At 50.6% G+C, this 26349-nt stretch overlaps 2 protein-coding genes across 5 annotated transcripts in view; one reads left to right on the top strand and one right to left on the bottom strand.

The window, feature by feature from the left end:
- Positions 1–4479: 4479 nt before the first annotated feature.
- Positions 4480–26349, bottom strand: part of APLP2 (amyloid beta precursor like protein 2) — a 62715-nt gene continuing 40845 nt past the window's right edge. The window contains exons 5-18 of one of the 4 annotated variants that reach the window (XM_019954773.2): positions 26075–26271; positions 25271–25491; positions 24065–24232; positions 21039–21169; positions 20100–20174; positions 18636–18794; positions 17856–17984; positions 14608–14707; positions 13041–13193; positions 11629–11664; positions 9013–9098; positions 8258–8332; positions 7612–7767; positions 4480–5912 (exon numbers count right to left, since the gene is read on the bottom strand). In XM_019954773.2, the coding sequence (XP_019810332.2) occupies positions 5811–5912; positions 7612–7767; positions 8258–8332; positions 9013–9098; positions 11629–11664; positions 13041–13193; positions 14608–14707; positions 17856–17984; positions 18636–18794; positions 20100–20174; positions 21039–21169; positions 24065–24232; positions 25271–25491; positions 26075–26271 (1788 nt within the window). In that variant the 3' untranslated portion in view covers positions 4480–5810. The remainder of the gene's footprint in view (positions 5913–7611; positions 7768–8257; positions 8333–9012; positions 9099–11628; positions 11665–13040; positions 13194–14607; positions 14708–17855; positions 17985–18635; positions 18795–20099; positions 20175–21038; positions 21170–24064; positions 24233–25270; positions 25492–26074; positions 26272–26349) is intronic. The other 3 variants (XM_019954774.2, XM_019954775.2, XM_019954776.2) reach the window with 3 other exon arrangements.
- LOC139180631 (translation machinery-associated protein 7-like) lies at positions 6391–6582 on the top strand. The gene has a single exon (XM_070782578.1). The coding sequence runs from the start codon at positions 6391–6393 to the stop codon at positions 6580–6582; it is 192 nt and encodes a 63-aa protein (XP_070638679.1).

Below are 26349 nucleotides of genomic sequence, written 5' to 3'. Positions count from 1 at the left end.
GCAAGGCTGAGTCACCTGCAGAAACCGGGAGAGGAGCGAGTTTCTCCCAGGATGGCGTGGGGGAAGGTGCCACCAGGGAGCGGAGTGGAGCTGGCTTAGATGAGGCTTGCTGCCTTACATACGCTTCTTTTTTTTAATTTACTTACTTATTCCACTGCACCAGGTCTTAGTCGCAGCAGGTGGCATCTGGTTCCCTGACCAGGGATTGAACCCAGGCCCCAGCATTGGGAGCACTGGACCACCAGGGAAGTCCACATTTCCTTTCAAAATAAAAAAACTTAAATCTCCACAGAGCTTCTACATCATTCCAGGGTGAGGAGGACACGGGAGCCTTGTTGCCGGGACATTCAGATCCACCCTCGGCTCCCTCTGCACCGACCCCCTCGGGGTAATGGAACCCACTGCTGTTTCACCAGCGCTCCCCACCCCGCGTCTCTGAGACCCACCGTCAATAGGGACGTGGGTGATGGACACTGGTGCTAAGAGCTGGTGAGCTGGACGAGCCCTGGCTGACAAGTGTCGCATGTGGGGTGACTCCGGCCCCCGTTTCCCAGGACCGACATCCCCTGGGAAGGGGGTGTCATTCCTCACCTCTCTGTGTAAGACAATAGCCCCCTGTGAAGTCCAGACAATAAAATGAGGCAACGCATTCAAAGCAGCCGGCAGATGGCAGGCGCTGACCCAAGCAAAGCTGGTCTGTTAGATTTGGGAGAGAATCCTAATAATGCAGACCCACACATCCCAGCTGGTATTGCAGAGGGCCAACTGAAGACACCCTTCAGAACTCGGAGGCACTGGCTTCAAAGAAATGAAGTTTCTATTTTCCCAACTTCCTGGCTGCGAGTTGTGAGGTCAATGCAGGAGGGAGGGGCAGATGGGGACCTGCTGATGGTGACAAAGAACCAGCCGGTTCAACTGGTTTGTCCCAAGGCATTTCCTGGCCAGAGGCTCATAAAACGCACACCCCTATTCCAGTATCTAAAGAAAATGCACACACCATGTATGTGCACACAGGGACACGCAGTGGGATCTTGACAGCACCATATATGTAAAGCTGCATTACACTCCACTAGGGCGAGGACTGCTGAGATCAGCCCCTGAATTTACTCACGAGTAGAAAGATGTCCATCACAGTGAAAATCACCCCCGGGCACAACACACTGAAAGCAGGTGTTGAGTAAACAAATCTCCTTCAATGAGAGAACAGTGCCTGCTAGTGGCAGGTTATTTAAGAAACTCAGAAATGAAGGCTGCAAACCTTTCTTTAAAATTCAGCCCCAAGCTCTACTCACTGTTGCCAGGATCGAGAAAAGTCTTATGTTAATAAACAATTGTATTTTGTTGGATCAAACCCTTCACTTTCTGATTTCTTTCTTTTAGCTAATCATGTAGTTCTTATGTTTGATCAAATGAATGATCACTACACCTTTATAGGAATTCAGATGGTAAAGAATCCACCTGCAATACAGGAGACCTGGGTTCCACACCGGGATCAGGAAGATCCCCTGAAGAAAGGAACAGCAACCCACTCCAGTATTCTTGACTGGAGAATTCCATGGACACAGAAGTCTGGTGGGCTACAGTCCATGGAGCCATAAAGAGTTGGACATGACTGAGCGACTTAACACTTTCACTTTCAAAGGCAGTCAAGAGCTCAAAAGGAAATAGGCAGATGGAAAACAGTATGAGACCCCTTAAAACACTGGGAATAAATCTACCATATGACTCAGAAACCCCACTACTGGGTACACACCCTGAGAACACCACAATTTTAAAAGACACATATCCCAACACTCATTGCAGCACTATTTACAATAGCCAGAGGGAAGCAAGCTAGATGTTCAAAGAAATTGGGGTACATATACACAACGGAGTATTACTCAGACATAAAAAAACAGAACAAATTTGAGTCTTGGTTCTAGTGAGGTGGATGAACCTCGAGCCTGTTACAGAGCGAAGTCAGATAAATAGAGTATATTAACGCATATGTATGGAATCTAGGTAAGTGGCATTGATGAACCTTTTGCAGGGAAGGAATGGAGACAGATGCAGAGGATGGACTTGCGGACACAGTGAGGGAGTGAGTCAGTGGACGAATGAAGAAAGTACCATCAACATACACTATCACGTGTGAATCAGACAGCCGGGGGGACGTTGCTACGTAACACTGGAGCCCAGCCTGCCGCTCTGTGATGATCTAGAGGGGTGGGATGGGGGGAAGGCAGCAAGGCTCAAGAGGGAGGGGGTGTGTGTGTAATTAACAGCCAATTTGCTTCATAGTATGGACGTGATGGAATTCCAGTTGAGCTATTCCAAATCCTGAAAGATGATGCTGTGAAAGTGCTGCACTCAATATGCCAGCAAATTTGGAAAACTCAGCAGTGGCCACAGGACTGGAAAAGATCAGTTTTCATTCCAATCCCAAAGAAAGGCAATGCCAAAGAATGCTGAAACTACCGCACAATTGCACTCATCTCACACGCTAGTAAAGTAATGCTCAAAACTCTCCAAGCCAGGCTTCAGCAATATGTGAACTGTGAACTTCCTGATGTTTAAGCTGGTTTTAGAAAAGGCAGAGGAACCAGAGATCAAATTGCCAACATCCACTGGATCATGGAAAAAGCAAGAGAGTTCCAGAAAAACATCTATTTCTGCTTTATTGACTATGCCAAAGCCTTTGACTGTGTGCATCACAAGAAACTGTGGAAAATTCTGAAAGAGATGGGAATACCAGACCACCTGATCTGCCTCTTGAGAAATTTGTATGCAGGTCAGGAAGCAACAGTTAGAACTGGACATGGAACAACAGACTGGTTCCAAATAGGAAAAGGAGTTCGTCAAGGCTGTATATTGTCACCCTGTTTATTTAACTTATATGCAGAGTACATCATGAGAAACACTGGGCTGGAAGAAACACAAGCTGGAATCAAGATTGCCGGGAGAAATATCAATCACCTCAGATATGCAGATGACACCACCCTTATGGCAGAGAGTGAAGAGGAACTCAAAAGCCTCTTGATGAAAGTGAAAGTGGAGAGTGAAAAAGTTGGCTTAAAGCTCAACATTCAGAAAACGAAGATCATGGCATCCGGTCCCATTACTTCATGGGAAATAGATGGGGAAACAGTGTCAGACTTTATTTTTCTGGGCTCCAAAATCACTACAGATGGTGACTGCAGCCATGAAATTAAAAGACACTTACTCCTTGGAAGGAAAGTTATGACCAACCTAGATAGCATATTCAAAAGCAGAGACATTACTTTGCCAACAAAGGTTCGTCTAGTCAAGGCTATGGTTTTTTCTGTGGTCATGTATGGATGTGAGAGTTGGACTGTGAAGAAGGCTGAGCGCCGAAGAATTGATACTTTTGAACTGTGGTGTTGGAGAAGACTCTTGAGAGTCCCTTGGACTGCAAGGAGATCCAACCAGTCCATTCTGAAGGAGATCAGCCCTGGGATTTCTTTGGAAGGACTGATGCTAAAGCTGAAACTCCAGTATTTTGGCCACCTCATGCGAAGAGTTGACTCATTGGAAAAGACTCTGATGCTGGGAGGGATTGGGGGCAGGAGAAGGGGACGACAGAGGATGAGATGGCTGGATGGCACCACTGACTCGATGGACGTGAGTCTGAGTGAACTCCGGGAGTTGGTGATGGACAGGGAGGCCTGGCGTGCTGCGATTCATGGGGTTGCAAAGAGTCGGACACGACTGAGCGACTGAACTGATCTGATCTGATCTGATGGCCAAAACCGACACAACGTTATAAAAATTAAAAAACAAAAAATAATAATAAAAAGGGAAACAGGCAAGTTAAGAGAAGGAAGAATACTTTCAAAATCCTACTGCACAAACTCAGATGGATTTTCCTCATAAAAAGAAGAAATTATAAGAACTATTAAGATAAAGCCAGCAGGGAATCCCCAGGCAGTCCGGCTGGTTGAGACACTGCAAAGGGCACAGGTTCCGACCCCTGACAGGGGGACTAAGATCCCACATGCCACCAGGGATCAGACATCCCACATGTAGCGCAGCAAGAAGAAAGGGAGACAGAGCAATGAAGCAAGCAGTTCTTATGGAATTTAAAAACGTAATTACAGAACTCATTAGAAAGGTGAAGATACGCAAATGAATCACCCAGATTACAGACTATAAAGAAAAAGGAGCAATTAGAGGTTTAACCAGTTAACAGTTTTAGAAAACATAAAATACAGTGGAGGAAATCATTACAGAAATAATGAAAGACTTTCTCTGAGATAAAAAAAATGTCATAAGCTTTGAGGTTGAAGGAACCTTTCCTCTTTTTTAAATTTTTTAAATGAAAAATGCAATTCAAGCTCAGGAGTCCAGCCTGCTGGACCAATTCCTGCCTCCGCTGAGTGGTCAGTGACCCTCCAGAAAAGGAAGCCACCCACCCTCTGGGGTGGAGGGTTGAAGCCGTCACCACGAGTAACGCCAGGCCAATGACACACGGAGTCCTGGTGGAAGTTAAAGTATTTATTGATGTGTTTAAACTCTGTACATTCTCCACAGATCAGATTAAGGAGTTTGTAGGTGAAGTTTATCTGTGCATAGTGGGAAGAGACATGGATGGGTAAAGGGGAGGAAGAAGAAAAAAAACATCACAGGGAAATAGAAAAAAGATACACCACAGGTTACCAGAACCTTCTGAATTAAAAAAAAAAAAAAAAAAAGGAAAAGCAGCAGCTGTGAGCAGCAACATCAACTACACAAGCATCACAGGGACTCATGTGGATGAAACAAAACTTTCAGAGCTTCCATGGGGTCTACAGGTCATTCGTGTACAGCTTGGAACATCCACCTTCCACAGAAAAGCACACCTCCCTGGTTCTCCCCGGGCCGCTGGCCGTCTCCTCCTGCCGTCTTCTCCCAGTGGATGGTGCGGACCAGTGCCTTGGCGGGGGAGGGGGGCCGGGAATTACCCAAAGAGGAAAACTGCACATCTAGACATCACTTGGGAAGGACGTGCGTGGTCAGAAGCTACGGTGAGTCAATGGCAGACAGAGGAAGGTCGCCAGGTACCAACGACAGGCTAATTTCTGTGGAAGAACTGGATTGAGAAGGAGCGCAGCAGTGGGCCTGCTCTGCACACACAGGCTCGCTGAGAGATGCTGAAGCGCAAAAGCTTGCTCTGAGCACCTCTCTGGTGACAGGACTTGTGAGAAGACACCCTGGTACCCAGCGGCGGGAGCACCAGATCTCCGAGAAAGGGTCCTTCAAAGGCATTTTCAGAGGGGATGGTGATGTACTTTAAGAACCAATAATAACAGCTCCTGATTCAGCTTTCTCAGCAACTTTCTGAAAGCCCATTTAAAGGGAATACTGCCTCTTCTTCTTCATTTTTTTTTTTTTTTAAATAAAAACCAGGACAGTGAGCCTTAAAGAGGTGGTTTACACAGTGGAGCTGGAACAAACAGCCCGCATGTAGCATGTTCGGTCTATCATTGACAATCAACATTTTCCATTTCAGTAGAGAGCATGTGTGAGACGATACAATAGAAGTGAGATTCCTGATTAATTTAAAAAAAGAAAACTACATCAGTCAAATATCTGCAATAGATCATTTGTTCATTTAAGGTTTATATATCATATATTGTTATATTAACATTTTTTCGCCCATTTAAAAGAATGGAAATTGTGACTCTACAGTAGTACTTTATAGTCTTAATGTTCCAGGAGATCTGAGTGTCGAGGAACTCCTCTGGAAGTCACTGTCGGTCCATCGTCCATCCAGACCTCTGGACGTCTGCTGCCCGCCCAACCTCCCTCCACTGGCGCTGCGCTTCCCCCGCTTAAATCTGCATCTGCTCCAGGTATTTGTAGGTTGGGTTTTCGTAGCCATGGTTCTGCATCTTGCTCAGGTGACGCTCTTCTGGGGTGAGCATCGGGTCGACCTGGAGGAAAAAAGACGGTGGGCACTGTGAGAACGCAGGAGAACATGCCAGGGTGTCAGAAGACGTGAACTGTGCGATCCCCGGGACCACGGGCGCGGACGAGACAAGAGCAGGCGGTGAGGATCCAGTAGGAGAAGAAAGAAGAGAAGAGGGTCAGGGGGCTTCCCGGGTGGTCCAGTGGTTAAGCATCAGCCTTGCAACACGGGGGATACTTGATCCCTGGTTGGGGAATGAAGGTCCCACATGCCGTGGAGCAATGACGCCCATGCGATCCAACTACTGAGCCCTCGCACCCCAACTAGAGCCCTCGTGTTGCAATGACAGATCGCACGCCCCACTGAAGACCCCAGGTGTCGCAACTAAGACCCAACGAAACCAAAGAAATAGAAAAAGAAAATGGGGGGAGGTATCAGCGCAGGAGCTGGGACGGAGAGTTCTGCTTCCAGTGGCAGGGTCTGGGGAAGGGGCGGCAGGTGCCATGTTGGGCTGTGAAGGTGGCAAGAGGCCCCTGAAGCCACCTAAGAAGCAAGCCAAGGAGACAGACGAGGAGGGTAAGGCATTCAAGCATAAACAGAAGGAGGAGCAAAAGACACTCGAAGGGCTAAAAGGGCAGATCATGGGGAAAGTACCCCTGGCCACAGGTGGAATTAAGGAATCTGGCAAACAGTAAGCTGTTCCTTGCGTCCGAGGCGGTGAGGACCCTTAGTTCCATTCCTGTGCAGACATCCGCATTCCCTGCTGTAGCAGCTGCTACACCTCTAGGTAGGATGAAGTATTGTCCTGGAACTTTTTGTACATTTAAAACTTTTTATAAAAAAAAATAATAATAACAAAAGAAAAGAGGGTCAGAGAGGCCAGCCTCCTGAAACCTAGAGTCCACATTGGAGGGAACGGTGAGCTGAATCTACAGCAAGTCTCTGCTCTGCCGTGTCTACGAGGCGCGGCCTGGGCGAGGGCGAGCCTTGCCAGCAGCAAGACCAGATGGCCTCTGGTCTCCTCCAGCTCCGGAATCCTACCACCTGATCAGGGTCCAGGAGGAGGTGAAACCAGATAACCAAGTGCATTTGGGCTAATTTTCCCAACTGCATTCTATTCCTTACCAGGTTCCTTTTCTGGAATAAGGGCACCGTGGGCATTCCCACCGCCCACTAAAAACCAGTGCTAAGTAAACAGCTCTGAGTACAAATGAGCGAAAGACGGGTCAGAAAACAATCTGGTCTGGCTCCTTCTTTCTGAATTTCCTGCTGCTTTTTCTCCCCTACTGAAAAATAAGAGTGTTATTCCTCTTTCGTATGTTTAAGACTCAGTTCACTCACATAGCCATCGTTACCTGACCTGTCGCACACCTACGTGGCTTGCTCCTTAGAAACCAAGCCAAAAGAAGCAAACTAATAATAAACAGATATTAAAAAGTTAAAAAAACCAGTATTAGCGGTCCTTCATTCTCAAACATCTAACACACCTGAAAAAAAGAACGGGACACACTAAGGAAACAATTTGAAAAAACCATTTTCTCAGCATAAAATGCTCTTACGACTTCCTCACATTCACAGTCAAAGCCCAAATCAATGTTAAATGTTGGTGACAGCCCTTGTGACAGGATCAGCTTAATTCAGCGGGGGCTGACTTCCAAGACGGGAGCCAATAACACAGTGATTAAGCTGACGCTCGGGTCCTGTCCAGCTCGTTGACGGCTCACCTCCACGATGCCATGGCTGATGCTGCCGTACTGCCTCCTCCTCAGCATCACTAGGCTGATGACGATGATGGTGGCGATGGCCACCGCGACGACCAGCAGGCCGATGAGGGCGCTGCTGCTCAGGCTGAAGTCTTCCCGCAGTGGCCCTACAGACTCCTGAAGCAACAGAACAGACAGGCCATAGGGTGTGAGAGACGACAAGCCCGCGGGGTGCCAGGACCCTGCTGCCCAAGTGGTTATCCAGGTGGGGAGGGCCCCCATCCTTTCCTTCCAGGGACAAACCCAGGTCTCCTGCTTTGCAGGCTGATTTTTTTTTACCAGCTGAGCAACAAGAGAAGCCCAAGAATATTGGAATGGGTAGCCTATCCCTTCTCCAGCAGATCTTCCTAACCCAGGAATTGAACTAGGATCTCCTGCACTGCAGGTGGATTCTTTACCAACTGAGCTATCAGGGAAGCCCTTCCTTTACCTTCATGGGGATGCTAATCTTTCTTATCTGAAAGTACAGGAAAATGGGGGACGTGGGACCTTGATAACTTTAGATAGCAGGTGCTGCTCCGTCTTCCCCCTGAACTGGGAGGGTGGGAGAGAAAATAGCCAAGGCTGACCTGAGACCTGCCATCAGGTTTTGGAACAAAACGCATACCGGTTCTTCCTCGAGGCCTCCAACTCTCTCAGCGTTGAAAATCATTTCCTTCACATCCAGGGTCTCATCAATGACCTGAAACAGCGGGGAAATGTCACCAGCTGAGAGGGAAGGGAAGTTTAGCATATGGGTAACTACTTCTTTGCTGCTCCATATACCATTTGGAGCAGGGAAACAGACACTGGATGGACACCCAGCATCCCATCAGTTCTGCCACGTTTCCTAGGTCCACTCACCAAACCCCTTAACAAAGGAGCAGGGCTGGGTGCAAAATTATACAGCAGTTGGTCCTTTAAGGGCTGTCCCCTGCCTTTTCCTTTAAGTGACCATTGTGGAGGTATTTCAGGACAGACTATCCAGTAGCCATGTTCAAATATCAAACTCAGTTAAGGATAATCTAGAAACATTAAGTGATAAAAATGCTAGAAAAGTAATTAGCAGGAGGTATAAACCTCAGGCAGCTAACGAACCAAATGTGATTCTATTCCACTTCAAGTTATTAAATCATTATAAACAGCCTCTCACATTTGTTCATACCCTTAGTTGCAAATATTATTTTCCACTGTATAGCAAGAGATGAGCTACTGCTGAAAGAATTGCTCCGTCTCATATGTAGATACTGAAGAACAGAGCACAACTGCAGGGGCAGTGGGAGCCCGCCCTGTGCTCCCCCACGGACACGTGGGAGTCCATCGGGGGAGTGTCTGATCGTTCTTAAAGTTAACTCGGACACGGAGCAGGGAGAAGCGGCTCACCATGTTCTCATCCACTTTCTTCTTACTGTTGATCACTTTCTCCTCGGCCCCGATCAGTCCTCCGTCCTGCTCTCCCAGTGCGGATCCTGTGTGCAGAGAGCGCAGCTGTCTCCCGAGGTGGGCTGACCTCACGTCCGCCTCACAGAAGTGGCAGACTCCCTCCTGAGAGTCAGGGAGCCCCCACGGCATGCCCCCACCCCCGGCTCTCGATGTGCTACTTGCTCCCATCCTGGAGGATGCGTTATGCTCCACAGGAATGAGGGACACAGGACCGATGGGTGTCATGGGACAGGAAGAGGATGTGGTGCTCACTGTGTAAGCCTTCAGGAGAGAACGCGCTTTGAACTACAAAGAGAAACTGGGTCTAAAGGCCTTCCAGCACCGAAAAACCCTCGACCCCTGTGGTATCACCAAGCACCTACTATCCCCACTTGCTCCTTTGCCATCGGGGCTCCGAATGGAAGAACTGTCACCCCTGCACGCCCACCTCGAGCACCGTCTTTCTGCTAAAATGCCCTCCCTTCCCTTGTACCTGCCCATCTGTCCTTCAAGCTGCAGATCTTTTGGGGAGACATTCCCAGGTCATGGTACTTAAAAATCACTGTGTGTGATGACTGGTCTTGTTCTGTCTCTCACTATGCTGTAACCCTCCGGGGCCTGGACCAGACCATCACATCCTGAATAGGAAGGAGGCATTCCCTACACAGGGAGAATTCTAACACCAGGCTGGACAGCACCGCTCCATAAACAGAGCAACAATGTCAACTGTCCTCTTGTCAAGGTCAGACATCGCCTGAGCTAGCGTCGCCTGCGCGTGGCGTTCCAAACGACAGCGAGAGGAAGAGTGAGATGCAATCCTCTAGTTTTCGCTCCAAAGCATGTGACTTCCAGCTCTCTTTTGAGTGTCTTGTTAATAATAACAAACACAGTGCTATAGGTGCCTGTGACCTGAACCTTTTACAAATAGATCAACCTGGCAACACACTTGGCATTCTAAGGCGACCATGGCAGGTGAGTCAGATGCCGATATGGGAATCTACAAAGCTCGCTGTCCACGGGCTGCTAGAGGCCTGGCCACAGCAAAGGTGTCCGGCTCACAGCCAGACTTGGGCTGGACCCAGAGCCTCCAGTCACTACACTGCAGCTTTTGAACCCCTGGCCAGCTGACACTTCACTCATTAGAATGCAGCCAGAAACCAGGCAGCTTTCCCCTCAAAGTGTTCATTTTAAAAGAGTCTCACAACTTGATTTGAGGGCGAGTTAAAGCAGGGCTGGCTTCTGTAGCCTCAGAACGTCAATGAAATAGTAAGGCTGTATTTCAGCGCACAGATGCTCATGACCAAGCCCAGTCGATTCGAACTGCTCCCCTCATCCCTCTCTCTCTCGTCAGAATTTCAAGGTCCTAAGGCAGGATCCTATTTGAAAAACGTGGCCCTGAACCAATGGACTCAAAGCCCTACTGCCAGTGTGCAGACTGTCCTAACACTTTTTTTGGTGGTACAAGACACGTGTTTCTTAAATGTCGACCAAAACCACTTTGGTTATATAGAATGAATAATCAGGAGATGTTAAGAGACCAAAAGTTAACGTTTAAATTATTCCAGTGAATAACAGCTGAAGCATAAAGGTGAAAGCCAGCTAGACTTTTAGAAAATTCGTCTTCATCTAAACACATGTGCTGCTCAGAAGAATGTCCTCCAGTGACGAGAGGAACACCCAAGGGAATAAAACCAAGCTCGCACACCCTCGTATTCTGAAAATCAACACATACGCCACCTCCAACCCTTCAGCCGGGGCGCAGCACACAGCAGTCAGTCTGTGCGTCCTTGTTCACAGAGACTCAGGCTGGGCCGCCCGCCCACCCAGAAATGCTGCAGGCACACTGCGTCCCATGAAACAGAAGCACCGTGGGCTCGGGAGACTGAAGAAGCCAGGTTCAAATGCTGGCTCCTCTGCTTCTTCAGCTCATGACTTAACTCATGGAAGCTGAGGCTTCTTCAACTGCCTTATCTAGAAAAGAAAGTTAAGGCCCCTACCTCCGGTGTGTGCAGTGGGGTACACAAGACCAAGGTTGCAAGCCTGCAGCCTATGCCCACACGCAGTTAACTTTGTCTGAAAACTGGACACTTATTACATCAGGAGTTCACTTGTCTCAACCTGTTTCATCCATCAGCTTCTACCATGTCCTAAAGGGACGCTACATCTCAGGGGACATGAGACAGCTGGAAACAAAGACACCTGGGCATGGACAAAAAGCAAGGGACAGCTAAGAAGAAAGGGAAAAGATGTAAGTGGGAGCGGCAGAGAAAAAGAGGTAAAATAAAATGACTCTCCACCTGACCACAAGTGTGTTTTTACTTATGCCAGCAATTGGCAACCAACCCGTTTAAACTGGATATACTTTTAAAAGTCCACCCAGATTAAAAGGGTTTATGAAGAATCTACTTTGGTTGCTCAGTATTCAGGTGCTGGAGGTCTGGCTGCACTGGCTCCCCTCAAAGCCACATCTAAAGGGATGAGGTGGAAAAAGTTAATGATGGGATGAAGCAGAGCATGAAACTTCTGGGCAAATGCAGGGAATGAAGGCCTTAGTGGGAACATCTATGACAAACCAACCTTTCTTCATTGGGTGGAACAACTCCGGCTGAGAGTCTAGCAGAAAGGAAAGCAGCAAAAACAAAACAGCACAAGAGGAGATTAAGGAAAAAAAACCGCCTTCTTTCAAAATTCCTACCTTAGACCTTCTCTGTAACATAAACAAAAAGCATGCTTCCTTACAAAAGGGGCCTGCACTTCCCCATAAGCAAACAGCATCGTGAGAGCTACAGCAAGACTGGAGGGGAGGGGAAAAAGGCAGGGAGTCTTGGGTCTCTCGGGAGGGCTTCTGTGAGATTTCTAAATCATTTAGCTTAGCCCCAAGTTACCTTCCTGAGAAAGTAACAGAAACACAAGTTATTCCTCGTCGTGGTTTTCCAAGGAGACAAGGTCCTAGTTCACAAACATCTAAGATGCCCCCGCCAGTAACAAGCTCTGAAGCAGGGACCCTTGCAGCCCTGCAAGGGTGCAAGGGTGGGGGTCTGTGAGGGAACGGCTGGGGAGCGAGGCGGCACCTCTTTGTCCGGCTCCTTCCTCGGATTCTCTTGTACTATCAGAGGCTCAGCGGTTCTGAGTCGGCACCTCTGAGACAGTAGGTTTAGAAGAAGACGCTTGTGTTGGGGTCTGGAGGCCGAACTGGGTGCCCACTTTCTTGGGCCGCTGTGGTGGCACCAATGCATCTGGGCCCAGGACTCAGGACTGCCTCAACTCAGGCTCCAGTCCTTCCTTCCCACCCATGAGCTATGTGGCCCTAGGCAGACACTGACGCTCTTTAAACCCTGGATACCCAGACAGGACACTTCCAGTCCCTTCCTGAGAGCATTATTTTGGGAAGGACAATATACAGGAAAGCATCCGCATACAGAGGCTGGAGTGTGTGGGGGCCCGGACAGCGGGGCCACTGTTTTTATCATCACCGCCATCGGCCGCCGCGACAGCAGCAGACAAATAAACGGAAGCTGACTGCACACCCTGGCCTCAGGGCCTGGGACCAGCAGCCTGTTTATTTCTGGTACAGACTCACGGCTCTGAGAGCACACTGCAGACCTGGGGTGCAGCAGGGAGCCTCCCATCGCCTACTTCCCAAGACCGTGAGGAAAAGGCAAGGACAGCCTAGGACACCAAAGTGCTGTTTCAGCTGCAAAGGGGCCTCCACATCTAGGCCCCACACGCTGGACGCAGCTAGTGGCCACGGACATCAGAGGGCTTTAGGCTTTGGTCTACACAAGGGAGAAACACCACAAACTTCCGAGGTTCTGAGGTGCCCCACTCGGAAGGTGCTTGGTGGACCCCATCCCCTGGCCTGCCCGAGCCACACAGGGAACACAGCCCCCTGACACCCCCACCCCTCCCTTCATCTGATTTCCATTTTCTAACCACGTCCCTCCCTGCCCTCGGTCCCACTGCTGGGCTGGCCTGTTGCACATACGCACCTTCGTTCTCAGGCAGGGATGGGAAGGGATGGAGGGAGTGGAACGGCGGGATCTCGTCGCTCTCCTCCGAGCTCACCCGGACGTCCACGGGGGTTTCTGAGAAGGAGGAGCTGAACTGGTCCATGTCGGCTCGCTGTTCTTGAAGCAGTTCATCTGATAAAGACAGACGCCCAGGAGCCATGTTTTCAGAAGGATATTGTTTCCTGGCACAGGACAGCCTGAACGGGACTAATCTGGTCGGATGCAAGCTCTGTTTAAACAGGAGTCTCACCAGTTCACAATTCAGGCCACGACCTGTTCCTCTCACCTGAGGGTGCACCTCTGACTCTGTAGACTGCAGAGCCCCAGCACTGGGAACCCCAGGGCTCGTTCCTGAGCACCCCTCTCTCCTCTAGCAATTCACTCTAAGTGGTTTCCTCCAATGACACAGGTGTAAATACCATCCATGGATCACGACCCCCACATCTGTGTCTTGTCCCTATAGCCCGGAGATCTGGCTTGTGTACCTGAGAGCCGACCACTTACCAAGGGCAGTTTCCATTTTAACAAGTGAAGACCACGCTGTACCTCGGCACTGTTTGGCCCCACCACCCACTCAGAACCAGGGCATATCCAGTGCTTTTCTTCCCCTCACCCCCTGCCCCACCCACCCCATCAGCACATCCTATTCACCCTTCCTCTGAAAGGCACCCTTCAAGTCCACCCACCCCTCCAGCTCCTCCCATTCCTGTCTCAGGGCACTTAGCCAGCCCCTCTCCCCTGGATTTTTACAAGTGCTTTCTGGTGACTTCCAATTTTCATCAACCCTCGACACAGCAACCTGGTAATTTTTAAAAAATTCACATTGTTTTAAAAAAGCATAATCCAGATATAGTCACTCGCTAGTTTAAAACCCTTGAGCGACTTTCTGTTATCCCAGAATAAAATCCAAACTCCTTGATTTTGCTAAAATCTCTCAACTTTAGGCTCTGCAGTCGTCACTTCCTGTGCTTGCTGTTTTCCTGCTGGGGGTCTCTGCAGGGAGGGGGCTCCTCCTCATCACTAGACCACCCCCCCTCACTCCACCCGCCCGCGCTCCAAGGCACCCTGACCACCAGGCACCTCCCCAGCCCACCCTTCCACCTCCAGCACAGGACACACCCCACCATGGACACTCATCTTCCTGTCCTCTCCTCCTACAACGTGAGCTTCCGGAGGTCTGTCTACTGGTGCATGTTCTACTCTGTGCACACAGTAGGCACTGTGCCTACACAGTAGGCACGACAAACGTTTGTTGAATAAATGAAGGGAAAGACCAGAAGAGGGAGAGGAACTGAGAATGGTGTGAACAGGTGCCTTGAAATATACCAGCAGTTACAGAGGGGAGGGTTAAGAGGACGCATACCCAGTCCCTTGCAATTTCACACCCTAGATTTCTCTTCCGGTAACAAGAGTCAAGGTCAGTGAAACTCAAGGCTCTGTGGCTGCCAGCCCAGGACTTGACCACGTGAGCCTGTGTGCACTAATGCCCAGCCTCCTTTCTCTAATCCGGCATGGTCTGACCTTGATGCCCACAGCTGGCACCCACCGATTTCCTCCTGGATCTCTTGGGCCACATACGGGACTTTGTAGAGCAGGGAGAGGCTCTGGTTCCGCCGTTCTTCAATCACATGGAGATGCGTCATCACCTGCGAGTACGAGGTGGGGGGGAAGGAGGCTTTGTCACCAGAACAGCCGGGCCTGCCGGACACCCACCCGCTCTACCAAGGCCTGTGTTCTCCAGCAAAGCAGCTGGTCAGAGGGGCAGTAGGACTTGCCCCCCCAACCCATATTCACTGACCACTGTGGTGTAAGAAAGTGGGGTATTGACTCAGTGACTTAAGGATTCATCCACACAGAGTGCTCCAAGTTAAGGGAAACTTTAAAAAGTGTCATTACCCGACAGTATTGTTTAAAAAAAAAAAAAAAAAAGAACCCTCATTTGCACAATGTCAGACACTCAGGAAGGTTTTTCTGAGTGAAAGAGGAAACCAGTTGGTCGGTTTTTACCACTGGCCAGACTAAATGAAGTCACGAAAGAATGAAATCACTGGTTAAAAAGTAGATTTGCGGGGTGGGACCATTCATGGAGTGTGCTTAGTGAAGCAGCTGCTTGAAATGATTATCACTGTAAGCAAGAGGACAGGTGATTCCTGTTTAACTAAACGGGGCTTCCCTGGTGGCTCAGGTGGTAAAGAATCCACCTACCATGCAGGAGACAGATTCCAGCCCTGGGTCAGGAAAACCCCCTGGAGGAGGAAATGGCAACCCACTCCAGTATTCTTGCCTGGGAAATCCCATGGATAGAGGAGCCTGGTAAGCTAGAGTCCATGGGGTCACAAAGAGTCAGACATGACTGAGTGACTAAAACTTTCACTTTAACTAAACAAGCTATGCCTCCAAAGCTTCACACTGAGGTACAAACAAGCCTGATTTAACGAGTGATAACAAAGACATAGCTACCATGTCTTCCATGCTCATTTCTTTTCTGAATGCTAAAGTTCCAGAGTAGTTCATCCAAAAAAAGAGGGGGAAAAGGTCATTAAAGTGGTCCCTGAATTTCAGAGCTTTTTATGGTGGAACCGGAGAAGGAAATGGCAGCCCACTCCAGTACTCTTGCCTGGAAAACCTCATGGACAGAGGCGCCTAGTAGGGTACAGTTCGTGGGGTCATAAAGAGTTGGACAGGACTGAGCTACTTCACTATGGAGGAAATAAGAATTGGGCTACCTCCGCCCCTATGACACAGTGAGTGTGAGGCAGGTGGCCACAGACCACACAAGGTCCTCGAGAAGGCTAATCCCACCAGTTACACCTGCCGCCACCAAGCTGTTCCTCAAGAGGGCGCTCTGAGCCAATGGATTAATTATGTGGGCTTGAAGCCATTAATGTGAAGGGTCAAAATAAAAACTGAAGTTAAATGGAAAGAGGCTTTTATTGTAGATTGATGTCTCTCTGACCTTTAAAAGCAAGGATGAAAGCAATTTAATTTTACACTTGCCATTCTTTCAATCAAGTAAATTGATGGGAAAGTACCAGAGTCGAGTTGAGTGCCTTAGAGAAAAAATGCAAATGCAAAGGGAACCATCAGCTGCCTGGTCTGATCTCAGCAGTGGTGACACTCGCAGTCAGACGATGGTTTCCTCGAGGACAAGACCAACCGCAGGCCGGGACACTGGGCATCAGGGGGTTTGGAGGACCCCCTGGAGCTGCAGAGTGAGGCGGCAGCCCATCACCTACGCCTCAAGCCAAAGTGCACAGGATCTAAGAGGCTCAGCGTGTTCGGGGTTTTCTAGACTTTACATAACACGACAGGGAACAGGCAAAGGCTAGTGTAATCTGGGGGCTGAGCTGCCCTAGAATTAACGGCTTTGAGCAGACGGTAAACAGCACGCAGCAGAGATGCTCTAAGAAGATGCTCCGCCTCCTGGGGCCCTCACTCGTGTGGCACCTGCCTCCTGGCTCGAAGGTTTACTGACCACACTGACTGAGGTCTCATCTGTCCTGCTACTCTAACCACATAAAACAGGCTGCTTCTCTGTAAAATACTTCACAATAGTCTAGTTTTCTTAAAAAAAAAAAAAAAAAAGAAAAGAAAAGAAAAAAATGTGATTACACTGAAAAAAATTGAGTAGACCTGAAAAATTCTAACCTCTTGTCAGGATGCAAGCTCCCTGGCCTGAGCTTTCTGGAAGCCACCCAAGGTCTGCTGGCCTCTTCTCCTCCTCCCCTACCCCGTCCACCTTCAAACAGCCTCAACTCCAGGCCCAGCAGAGGCCCCGGGTCCCCAAGTCCTCCCCACTCTTTAGGAGCCCCATTTCTTTCACTGGCTGAACACTCAGCTGCCAAGGTGGGCTCATACGTTAAAGGACAATTCTCCATTTTTATAGCTCACATAACTAACGCCACACAACTGTGAGCTGCTCAAGGGCCCACAAGGATTCAACTGTGCAGTCAGATACTGAAGCAGAACCAGGCAGTGAATGCGGCTGGAGGGGAACCACACAGGGCCTCTGGGAAGTTCCCCCACAGTTACACCACACAAGCAACAGGAGGCGGGAGGGGACAGGTCCCCAGCCTGTGCACACCATGTCCCCACAGCCTGCAGAGCGCTGGATTTAGAATACGGAAAGTAATAGAGGAAGACCACTTATATCATTTCAAGGCCCTCTAGGAAAACTAACAGGCGAACAGTTTTAAAGGAAGCTAGCGGTCTTGTAGGCAAGTTCATTTCTATGAACACGAGAGTAAAACTCAAGTCGTATGCAGACAAAACCAGAACGAGAAAGCGGGTCCAGAAACAACCTGCTTTCAACCTACAGACGAATGCACAGACTGGCGGGATACAGCAGGGGACAAGACACAGGACCCAACGGCATCCAAACAACAACGAAACTGTACAAGACGGTCCCGTTTTAAGACGTGCTTGATATAGAGTCGGCCCAAATATTCGTTCAGGTTTTTGTACCATCTTATGGAAAAACCCAAATGAACTTTCTGGACAACTCAATGTTTGCCTAGAAAGAGATTTTAAATGTTAATTCTGGTGGTACCCTTAACCAGTAATAAACTGAAAGAAACTGATGTATCTCACCAATACAACCATCCATCTCTAAGCTTCCAGAAACAATTTAAATAGAACATACTTAATATTAAAAAGTATGGGATACATATGTTTACATTTGTACCTTTGCAAAAGCCAGCTCTTGGACCTACTGTCTCTGGAAATAAAAGGTCATTCTCCAGGACTAATTACAAGTAGCATGGGCCAGGGCGGTCTCCCCGCCGTCTGCCGTACCTGGGACCTCATCTGGGCCGCCTTCTCGGGGTCGACAGCCAGCACGTGCTGGTAGTGACGGAGGGTGTGGAGGCGGTCTTTGTTCTCAGCGCGGACATAGCGCCGCAAGGCCTGAAGGATGCGATGGGGCTGCAAGACAGAACGGGAGTTTTCACGTCCAGAGACTACAGAACTGAAAACAGGCAGGAAAGTGAAGTTTTAAGAACTCACTGAGAATGTCAGCCTCAGCAAGGCACAGGAATGAAACCTGTACTCTGAAAAGCTTTCAGTTACCAAGTAATAAGAAGCTACCTTTCTAAGGTACCAAAAGCTAAGTTCCACAGTTATAGAGGATCCTCTACAGACAGTATTTCCCAGAACCTCTAGCCCACTTCCTCTTCTAGCCCAATCTATGCTGTTTCCTGAGCTCAGCATCTGCTGCTGTAAATACTCAGGACAGACCTCACTTGCTTAAGGAGGATACAAACACCCTGTCCCCGCAGAGCAAGGCAAGTCAGAGCTGAAGGATCAAGTCTAACAGCACTGGCAGAAAAGAGCTGTGATATAAACTTGCTCATCGTCTGATTTAAAATAGAATTGGTTCAAAAGTCTTCATCCATGGGACGCGTGTTTTTATTCTTTGGAAGTAAGGCTACTATAAAAATGCACAAGTTGGGGAACTACCGACTAGCACCCCAAGGTTCTGCTTTTCCACGGGAAGCTGTGTCTGCACTGCGGCGGCCCCGAGCCGGAAATGGTCCCACACAGGCCACCGTGGGCTTTAGGGCTGGGCGTGCTCACCCGCGGAGGGTCGGACTGCAGGGCCGCCAGGTAGTTCTCCAGCGCCACCCGGCGGCGGTCGTTGAGCATGGCCTCCACACGCGCCAGGTGCGTCTCCACCAGCTGCTGCTTCTCGCTGGCTGCCTCCTTCTCCAGCGCCTTCACCATGGCCTGGAAGTGCTGAAAGAAAGAAGGAAGGAACCACATGGGATCCATGCCCCTGCAGGCGTGCACGCACACGGGGGCAGACCCCATTCTGCCTCTCTGTGCCCACTGCCCCTGGAAGAGGCGCAGACTCGGGGGGAGCAGGGGTCGGGTCTGAGGGTTTTTAGAGGTGACCTTGAACATTGTAGGGGTTGAGGGCACCAATCCTCCTTGGTCAAAGAGCCTGTGTAACTAACTTATAGTCGGCCCTCCCTATGTGCAGTCCCACATCCACGGATTCAGCCAATCATGGATGGAGCGTTGCTGTGATGTCTACCACTGAAAATATCCATGTGTGGGGGGTGGATCCTCTGTTCAAGGGCTGACTGTACTTCTCCGTCTAACCAGAGCACATAAATCTGGGTGTCATGCAGGCTCCTCAGCACCTCTAGGGATGGAAATCCCAGCACACAGAGCCCAGGCCTGGCCTCTCCATGTACGCTGCGAGAAATGGAAGGCTGTCTTTCCCACACTGTAACACGGCACCCCCAAACCACAGACCAATGGGGGACAGGCTGCAACACACAGCCCAGCCCCAGGGCAGGTGGTGCTGACCACTCAGACCACGTGGTGAAGGGCAGGCTCCCTGCAGGTGCCGGGCCAAGTCTGCAGACAGAATTTAAGGCTGGGGAGCTGAGGCCCCCCACAAAGAGTGCATAAAGGGACACTCGTGGGTTTTCTAGGTTACTGGTGAAAAAGCAAAGGTGATTCAACATCACGAGCAGAGAGATTTTGGCAAAACATAAACACAAGCTGACTTAAACAGCAACCAGTGTCATGAGTCCCAAATCGGTCCTGTCAATTCCTGTGGACGCCCTCCTCTAGTCAAGGGGAAGGCAGCTGCTGAGGTTCTAAGGTTACATTCTTACATCCAAAGTTAGAGATGAACTGGCATCAGAGAGCTCTATTTTCTGCTTTGGACTTTAATTAAGTCTGCCACAGGAAAAAAAAAAAAAGCGTTCACTTCTGCAGAAAACAAGGAGCAGCCTAAGAAGGACGATGCCTGAGGACTTGCCAGGAGAGGAGAAGAAACACAGCTGAGCAGAGGTTACTTCTGGGCATGAAAGGTGTGTGTGCTCTGCCCTGGGCTTGGGTTTCCCTCCATGGCAGGTGAGCAACTCCAGAGAACACCACTGGGAGGGAAAACGAAGCAGCGAAGACCTCCTTGTGACACGAACTCTGAATTAAAAGGGGGTGTCGACGTCCACCTTGTGGGGAGTCTGGCTCTGACCATATCCTGAAGGGTCTGCCTGGGGCCCCTCCCTGGAGGACACGTCTCACCTGAATGAGAGTCTGCCTCTCTGCTTTGGGGAGGTTCTTCGCTTGAAGTTCAGCCTCTTCCCATTCCTTCTTCACCTGGAACAAAGGTCAAAGCCACTATGACCAGATAATCTCTGGAACAATGGTCCCATTTTCTAAAAATACTGTGGGGCCCTGAACATGATGTGGGAAGGCACACCAGGAGCGCGCGGCCCACGCGCCCACGCGCTCAAGGTCTGTCCAGGGCGGCTGCCTCAGGAGGTGCTGGCGTCAGTGTCCTGCTGGGGGAGCCCCGTTTCATGGCTGCCTCGTCCGTAACCTTGGGTGCGTTATTTGCCAGACTCTGTGCCTCAGTCTCCTCACAAGAAAGGGGAGGAGGGCTAACACCTGCTTCTCAGAACAGTAACAGGTTTCTCCCAGCACACGAGACGTAAGGCTGCTGCCCAGACCTGGCAAATAGTCCCTTTTCAGTTTTCTTTCAACCCTTCTGGGTAAGTCTAGGAGAAAGCTGCACTCGCGTGGTGCTCCTGTTGCTCTGACACTTCCAACTCCTTTAAGGAAAAGAAACCCAGAGACTCAGACCTTCAGCAGGCAACAGTATCTAGCCAGAATGTTCTAACACTGCTTTCATTTAATGTACTAGTATCGTTACTCTCTTTTAATGGTAAATGATACTAGCTTTCTACTTACATTATTGATATAGAGTTCCCTTTTTCAGAAATAAAAAACTTAAAAAAAACAAGCAGAACGTAATGTTGACAGGAAGTGCCTCCTGGCAGAATGGAACAGTACAGCCCTGGGAGGGGTGACTCCACCATCACGGAGCTGGGGGAGGGGCGGGCACCAGTCCCATCCAGGGGACAGCCTCGCTCACACTCACACGCCTCACCTGAGGAGGTGGTGTCCCTTTGCTTCAACTATGAAGCCCTGACACCACAAAGATAAGGGGCCGAGATTTACCCTGTCCATCCGGTTGCGGTGGCGGATTTCCAGCTGCTCCTTGGCCTTCTGGAAGCGTGCGTGCTCATTGTCGTCTGCAGACGTCTCGAAATACACGTCAACGTCATTGGTTGGCAGAGGAGTTGGGGGAACTGAAACAGAATGACCGGACGGCTCTCTCTGGGGCCCGGCCTGATGCTGAAGCTGCACGGTGCTCGGGGACGAAGCCCAGCTGGGCCTGCTGGAGGGACCGGTGTGTCCGGCACCACCTCAAAGGGGTGCACCCATCTGGCGGGACTCCGCCCTGTCTTCCTTACCCAAAATCCAGCCGCCAGGCCCATCTGCACCCCCTGTACCTTCAGAACCAGCGAGGTACCTACTTGGGACTTCAGGGGTAGAGAAGAGAACACTTCTTACCCTCCCTCAGTTCCTGAAACCTTAAAACCTAAAATTAACTACTGACCTACCCTTTTGGTCACTGAGTGCATCTGACCAGAGACAGGGCTGACGGCAGACGTGAAAAGGCACTGCAGGGCTCAGGCTGCCTTTTCTCCAGCTATTTTTAGGTCACAACTCACGCTGGGCCACTGATTCAACTGTATGTTCTCTGTACACAGACTGGGCAGAGAATGTCCAAACACCCCAGCTGCCTCTGCTTAGCTTACAGTCCCGCTGGAGGACCCTCAGCTCAGGCCCCCAGCAGAGACAACACGTCTCACAAGGACTTGCCGTGAAAGTGAAGCCACTCAGGGCTTTTCCATCCATGACGCTCGAGGGCCTCACCCGGCCACCACCCAGAGAACAGCCCATTAGAACAAACACTCCGCATGCCTAGTCCAGGTTCCTGGTGGCCCCAGGCAGGCGAGTGTCTGCACAAAGGAGCTTATCCGCATCCAGGAGCTGGAGGCGACAGGTTTACTTAGCCTCTTAAGAAATACCTGTGGCAACGCCGAACACCCCGACTCATTGGGGATTTCCCAGGGCAGGGAGGAATGTCAGGCAGCCTGCTCACACAACTTGTTCTGTCGGTTACACTTGAGAGCCACGTGGACAGCAGAAGCCAAATTCAACAAATTTCCATTCGGAGACAAACTCACCTGATTTCCAGAACCGCGTAACTTTAGCACAACGTGCGAGCAACTGGCAAACTGATGAGCGTGAGCACAAGCCAGCCAGCCACTCCACGTGCTTCTGTCTGAGCGTCTCCCTTTCACCCTCTTACTGAGTTTTAAACCTAAAAGCTACGGCTCAAAGTCTTGTCAAGAATATCTGGTTCCTACATTAAGTTTAAATAAGGTCTCAAAAGCCAATTTGCAGACTGTCACTAAGTCAGAATCTATATAGATTGCTTCAGAAACCACGTTCCCCATGACACTCAGGAGAATTTCAAAGCGCTGAAGTCCGTCCGTGCCAACAAGCACGTCCCTCAGTGATGTAGGCCCGCAGCTTAAAGGCTTACGTGTTGGAGACAGAGCCTTTGGTTCATATCACTGGGCCGGATAAAGATAATATAAGCGCAAGCTGCGTCCACCCTGGAATGAAAGGGCACAGGAGCAGCAGACCTGGAGGTCTGGTTCTGAAGACAATGGACTCGGACCCGGAACCACATGCCCTCTGTGTGCAAGCAAACGGCCCAGGAAGCCAGCACACCCGCAGGTGCTGGTCCCTTTCAAGGGACAGTGACGCTACCATCTTCCAAAGCGCTCAAGTCAGGGGCTCCACAAGTGCACGGACACACTGCTTCTCCTTCCACAGTAACAGGAGACTCCGGTTCTGCAGACTTCAAAGCCGTTCGTGCTCTGACCACCTGCCGTCACCTGGTGTCTCTTACTGCCCCGTCAACATTTGATCCTTTGGGTAAAGACTGCACCTCACGTTCAACATGATCTTTAATGACCTCGATTCCGCAGGCTTCCGCCACAAACAACGCTTTCTTGCCCCTTAGTTTAAGGAGTTTAACAAAGCAGGAAGAATCATTGTAATTTCTAGCTCTGTCTTTCCTGAAAGAAAAAGTTTCTGCCACTGATGTTCCCTAAGGGCTCTTTTTTTTTCTTTCATCTTTTCAATGATTTCAAATAAAAACTCCACAGAGCAGCAGCTACAGTGGGAGCACTAACAGTATACCATATCATATTAAGAGGGAACAAAAGGGTCTGAAGGAAACCTTTGAATGAAAAGCCATCAGACGCTAGAGCCAAAAATCTTTAGAGCAAATGACCAGGACTGGCAATGAGTGTCAGAATCAGAAGGCAGAAGGGTCTGTCCAGCCAAAGGGTTTTCCTACACCCGGGTCAGAACTGCTCCAGATGAGAATCTTCAACAGGAAAAGGGCTAACTACGAAGAAAAGCAACCTACTGATGTCTGAGTGAACCATACTCCACTGAACGTGGAATTTCCTTTGTGACCAAAGAAAAAAAAACAAAACTTCCCTGTTCCCTAAAGCTCTGTGTGACCCAAGGTCCCCCAGAACACTAGGGAAACAGTCACCACCGCTTGTCTGCAGAGCAGGCTCCCTGGAGTGCATGAAGATGTTCCAATGTTCTCAGCGTCCCAAAGTGTCCTTACTGTCACCTCCTTGGAGAGCAGGCGTACCCCTTAGCGAGCGTGCATTGTGGGGGTTGGCAACAGGGCTGCTCAAGACCAGAATGAGGGACAAAGCCTGGACATGAGCATGTGCAGAACTCATGGCCTATCCGAGTGCCCTTCATGCCTTTCAGCGTCTGACAGCAGAGGGCAGGGCCTCCTTCCCAACAAACACAGGGGCTCCCGAAAGGGCAGGCCCCAGGCTCTCCCCTCGGGCAGGGAGGGGGCACCACCCCTCCGCCATCACCTCCTTCATCACCACCATCACCTCCTCCTCCTCCACCACCACCACCACCAGGCCCACAGCGAGCACAGGACACAGAAAACTGAGCTGACAACTGCCGACAGAAAAGCAGAGCTAGCTCTAGAAAGCACAGAGAGGAGGGCAGACCGACAGTGACACCGAGTGGGCGGGGAGCACCACACAGACGCGGCCACAGGACGCACGCCGGACGGGACTTACTCATCGCTTTACACACAGCCATACAATAATCCTCAGACTCAAAATTGTTCCTGTTGCCGCCGCAGCCGCCATATATAAAGCGCACGCACTTCCCCTTGGAGAGGTCGAAGTACCAGCGGGGCATCACGGCCCGGCACGGCCCCGTCAGCGCCTCCTGGGAGCAGACAGCTGTGTGGAAACGGTCAGAAGGTCAGCGGGGCAGGGCAGCGGCTTCGGGGGCTCACAAAGCTACAGACCAGCAAGGGGAGAAGGTCCGAGTGACACTGGACCTCAGCAAAGGCCAAGACGGGGTGGGACCCGGGGGTCCCGGCCAACCATTGCTGCCAGCCATGGCTGAGCATGTGGTCCTCTTCCTTCCCGAGGCAAGGGAGAGCCCTGGGCCCTGAGAACACTGAGCAGTGCTTTTTGCACTGTCTGGAGCTTAGAGTGGGAAAGGGCTGATGTGGAGGAACTCCACAGCGCACAGCTCGGGAGCCTCACATTTCTGGTCTGTGTAGTGGGGACAGCTGCCTGCCTTGGCCGTCTCGGGGGCGCCCCGGGCAGAGGAAGGCAGCGCGGGTGCAGAGGCAGTTTCAGTAGTGGTCACCATTGTAAACACTACTCAGGCCTCTGGAAAGGGCCAGTGTACATTTTCTGTTCTCCAAGGTTAATCACAAACTTCTAGACTCGGTAAGTCATCGGCTCCTGGATGCACCCTAAACAATTCTTCAGCTCCTAAATGGCTTCAGATATACAGTCAGCAGGGGGCTGCAAAGAAGTGGGCTAAAACATTTACTTTTTATTTAACGGTGAAATTGAAAGGGCCCTGATCCCTTACCAGCAGGTCATCAAATTCCAGATGCCCTGATGGCCAAGCAGGGCAGCCTACAGATTGGAACACACTCAGGAAAAGAACTAAAGAAGTGACGTCCACTCCAAAACCTGGGACTTTGGCCTCACTGAGGAAGGGGCTCCCAGGCGGGAACATCTCCGGCTGGATATGGCAGAATCCTGCCGGAGGGCAGATCACATGGTCTCTCTGATTCTCTAAGTCCTCACAATGCACATCACAGTTTCCTGACTCCATCTGTCCGCTGCCAGACCTGGTAGCACCCAGAGCTGACCTCACTTTTGGGGCATGAAGCCGCCCTCCTGGGAGGCAAGCAGCCTGTAAATGAATGAAAGAATATTAATAGATTGTAAGTAAATGATGGCCAGGTGGTCTACCTCTAACGTCATGAGTGATCTCCTCCTCCGCGGCGGCCCTGTAGCTGCTGGGCTCGGTGGGGCTCTCCTCATTGTAGTCATCTCCCTTGAAGGTGTCGTAGTAGTAGTCGCGGTCTTCCACCACCTCCTCCTCTCTCTCCTCCTCCTCCTCCTCGTCGTCGTCCTCCCCGTCTGCAGTTGCCTCTGTGAAGTCTTCCAGATCTGCTTCAGTAGGAAACTCACTAAAGGTCACAACAAAAAAGGAAGGTCACCACCAACTGCGCACACAGAGAACCACTGACTCCCTTTCCCTGCTCTGAGCCTCGGAGCCCAGAGGCAGGGAGTAATAAGTTCAGCCCATCCCTGGTGGCTCAGACGGGGGGGAAGAATCCTGCAATGCAGGAGACCCGTTCAATCACTGGGTTGGGAAGATCCCCTGGAGGAGGGAATGACAACCCACTCCAGAATTCTTGCCTGGGAAATCCCATGAACAGAGGAGCCAGGTGGGCTACAGTCCATGGGCTGGCAAGGAGTCAGACACGACTGAGTGACTAACACTTTCACTTTTCCACTTTCACAGTGAGCTATGCTGCTAAAAGCCCTGAGCCTGGCCACCTCATCAGGAGCTGACCGCCAGGGAGCAGGGGCCGAGTGATTGTGCAAGAAGGTGCGTGGCCGGGAGGACAGGTGGATGAAGGCCACTGGTGCACCTGGGCTCAGCCACAGTCGAGTGAGATGTGCTGGCCCGGCTCTGGAGGAACAGGCTTCAGCCAGGAGCCTGGGTGCAGCAGCCACAGCCGCCCACAGGCTCAGGACAGAACTCACCTTTTATAAACGTCGTAGTCTTCCTCCTGATCCTCGTCGTTGTTGTCATCGTCGTCCTCCTGGTCCTCTTTGGACACCGCAGTTTGGACCACCTTTGTCTGCGGGCAGCACACGTACTCGGTGCCGTGGAACTGGTCCACCCCGCAGGGCAGCAGCATGCTGTAGCTGTACAGGGTCATCTCCTGAGTGAGGCAGGCCTGGGGGCCCAGGAACATGGTCAGGAGGCAGCAGTGCGCTCAGAGACCCCACCCCTAGCTCTCTCAGGACATAAGTGC

The sequence above is a fragment of the Bos indicus genome, chromosome 29, assembly GCF_029378745.1.
Source record: "Bos indicus isolate NIAB-ARS_2022 breed Sahiwal x Tharparkar chromosome 29, NIAB-ARS_B.indTharparkar_mat_pri_1.0, whole genome shotgun sequence".
NCBI classification, from domain to species: domain Eukaryota; kingdom Metazoa; phylum Chordata; class Mammalia; order Artiodactyla; family Bovidae; genus Bos; species Bos indicus.
The sequence above is the reverse complement of the archived record's forward strand: the minus strand, read 5'-3'. Positions and strand labels throughout refer to the sequence as shown.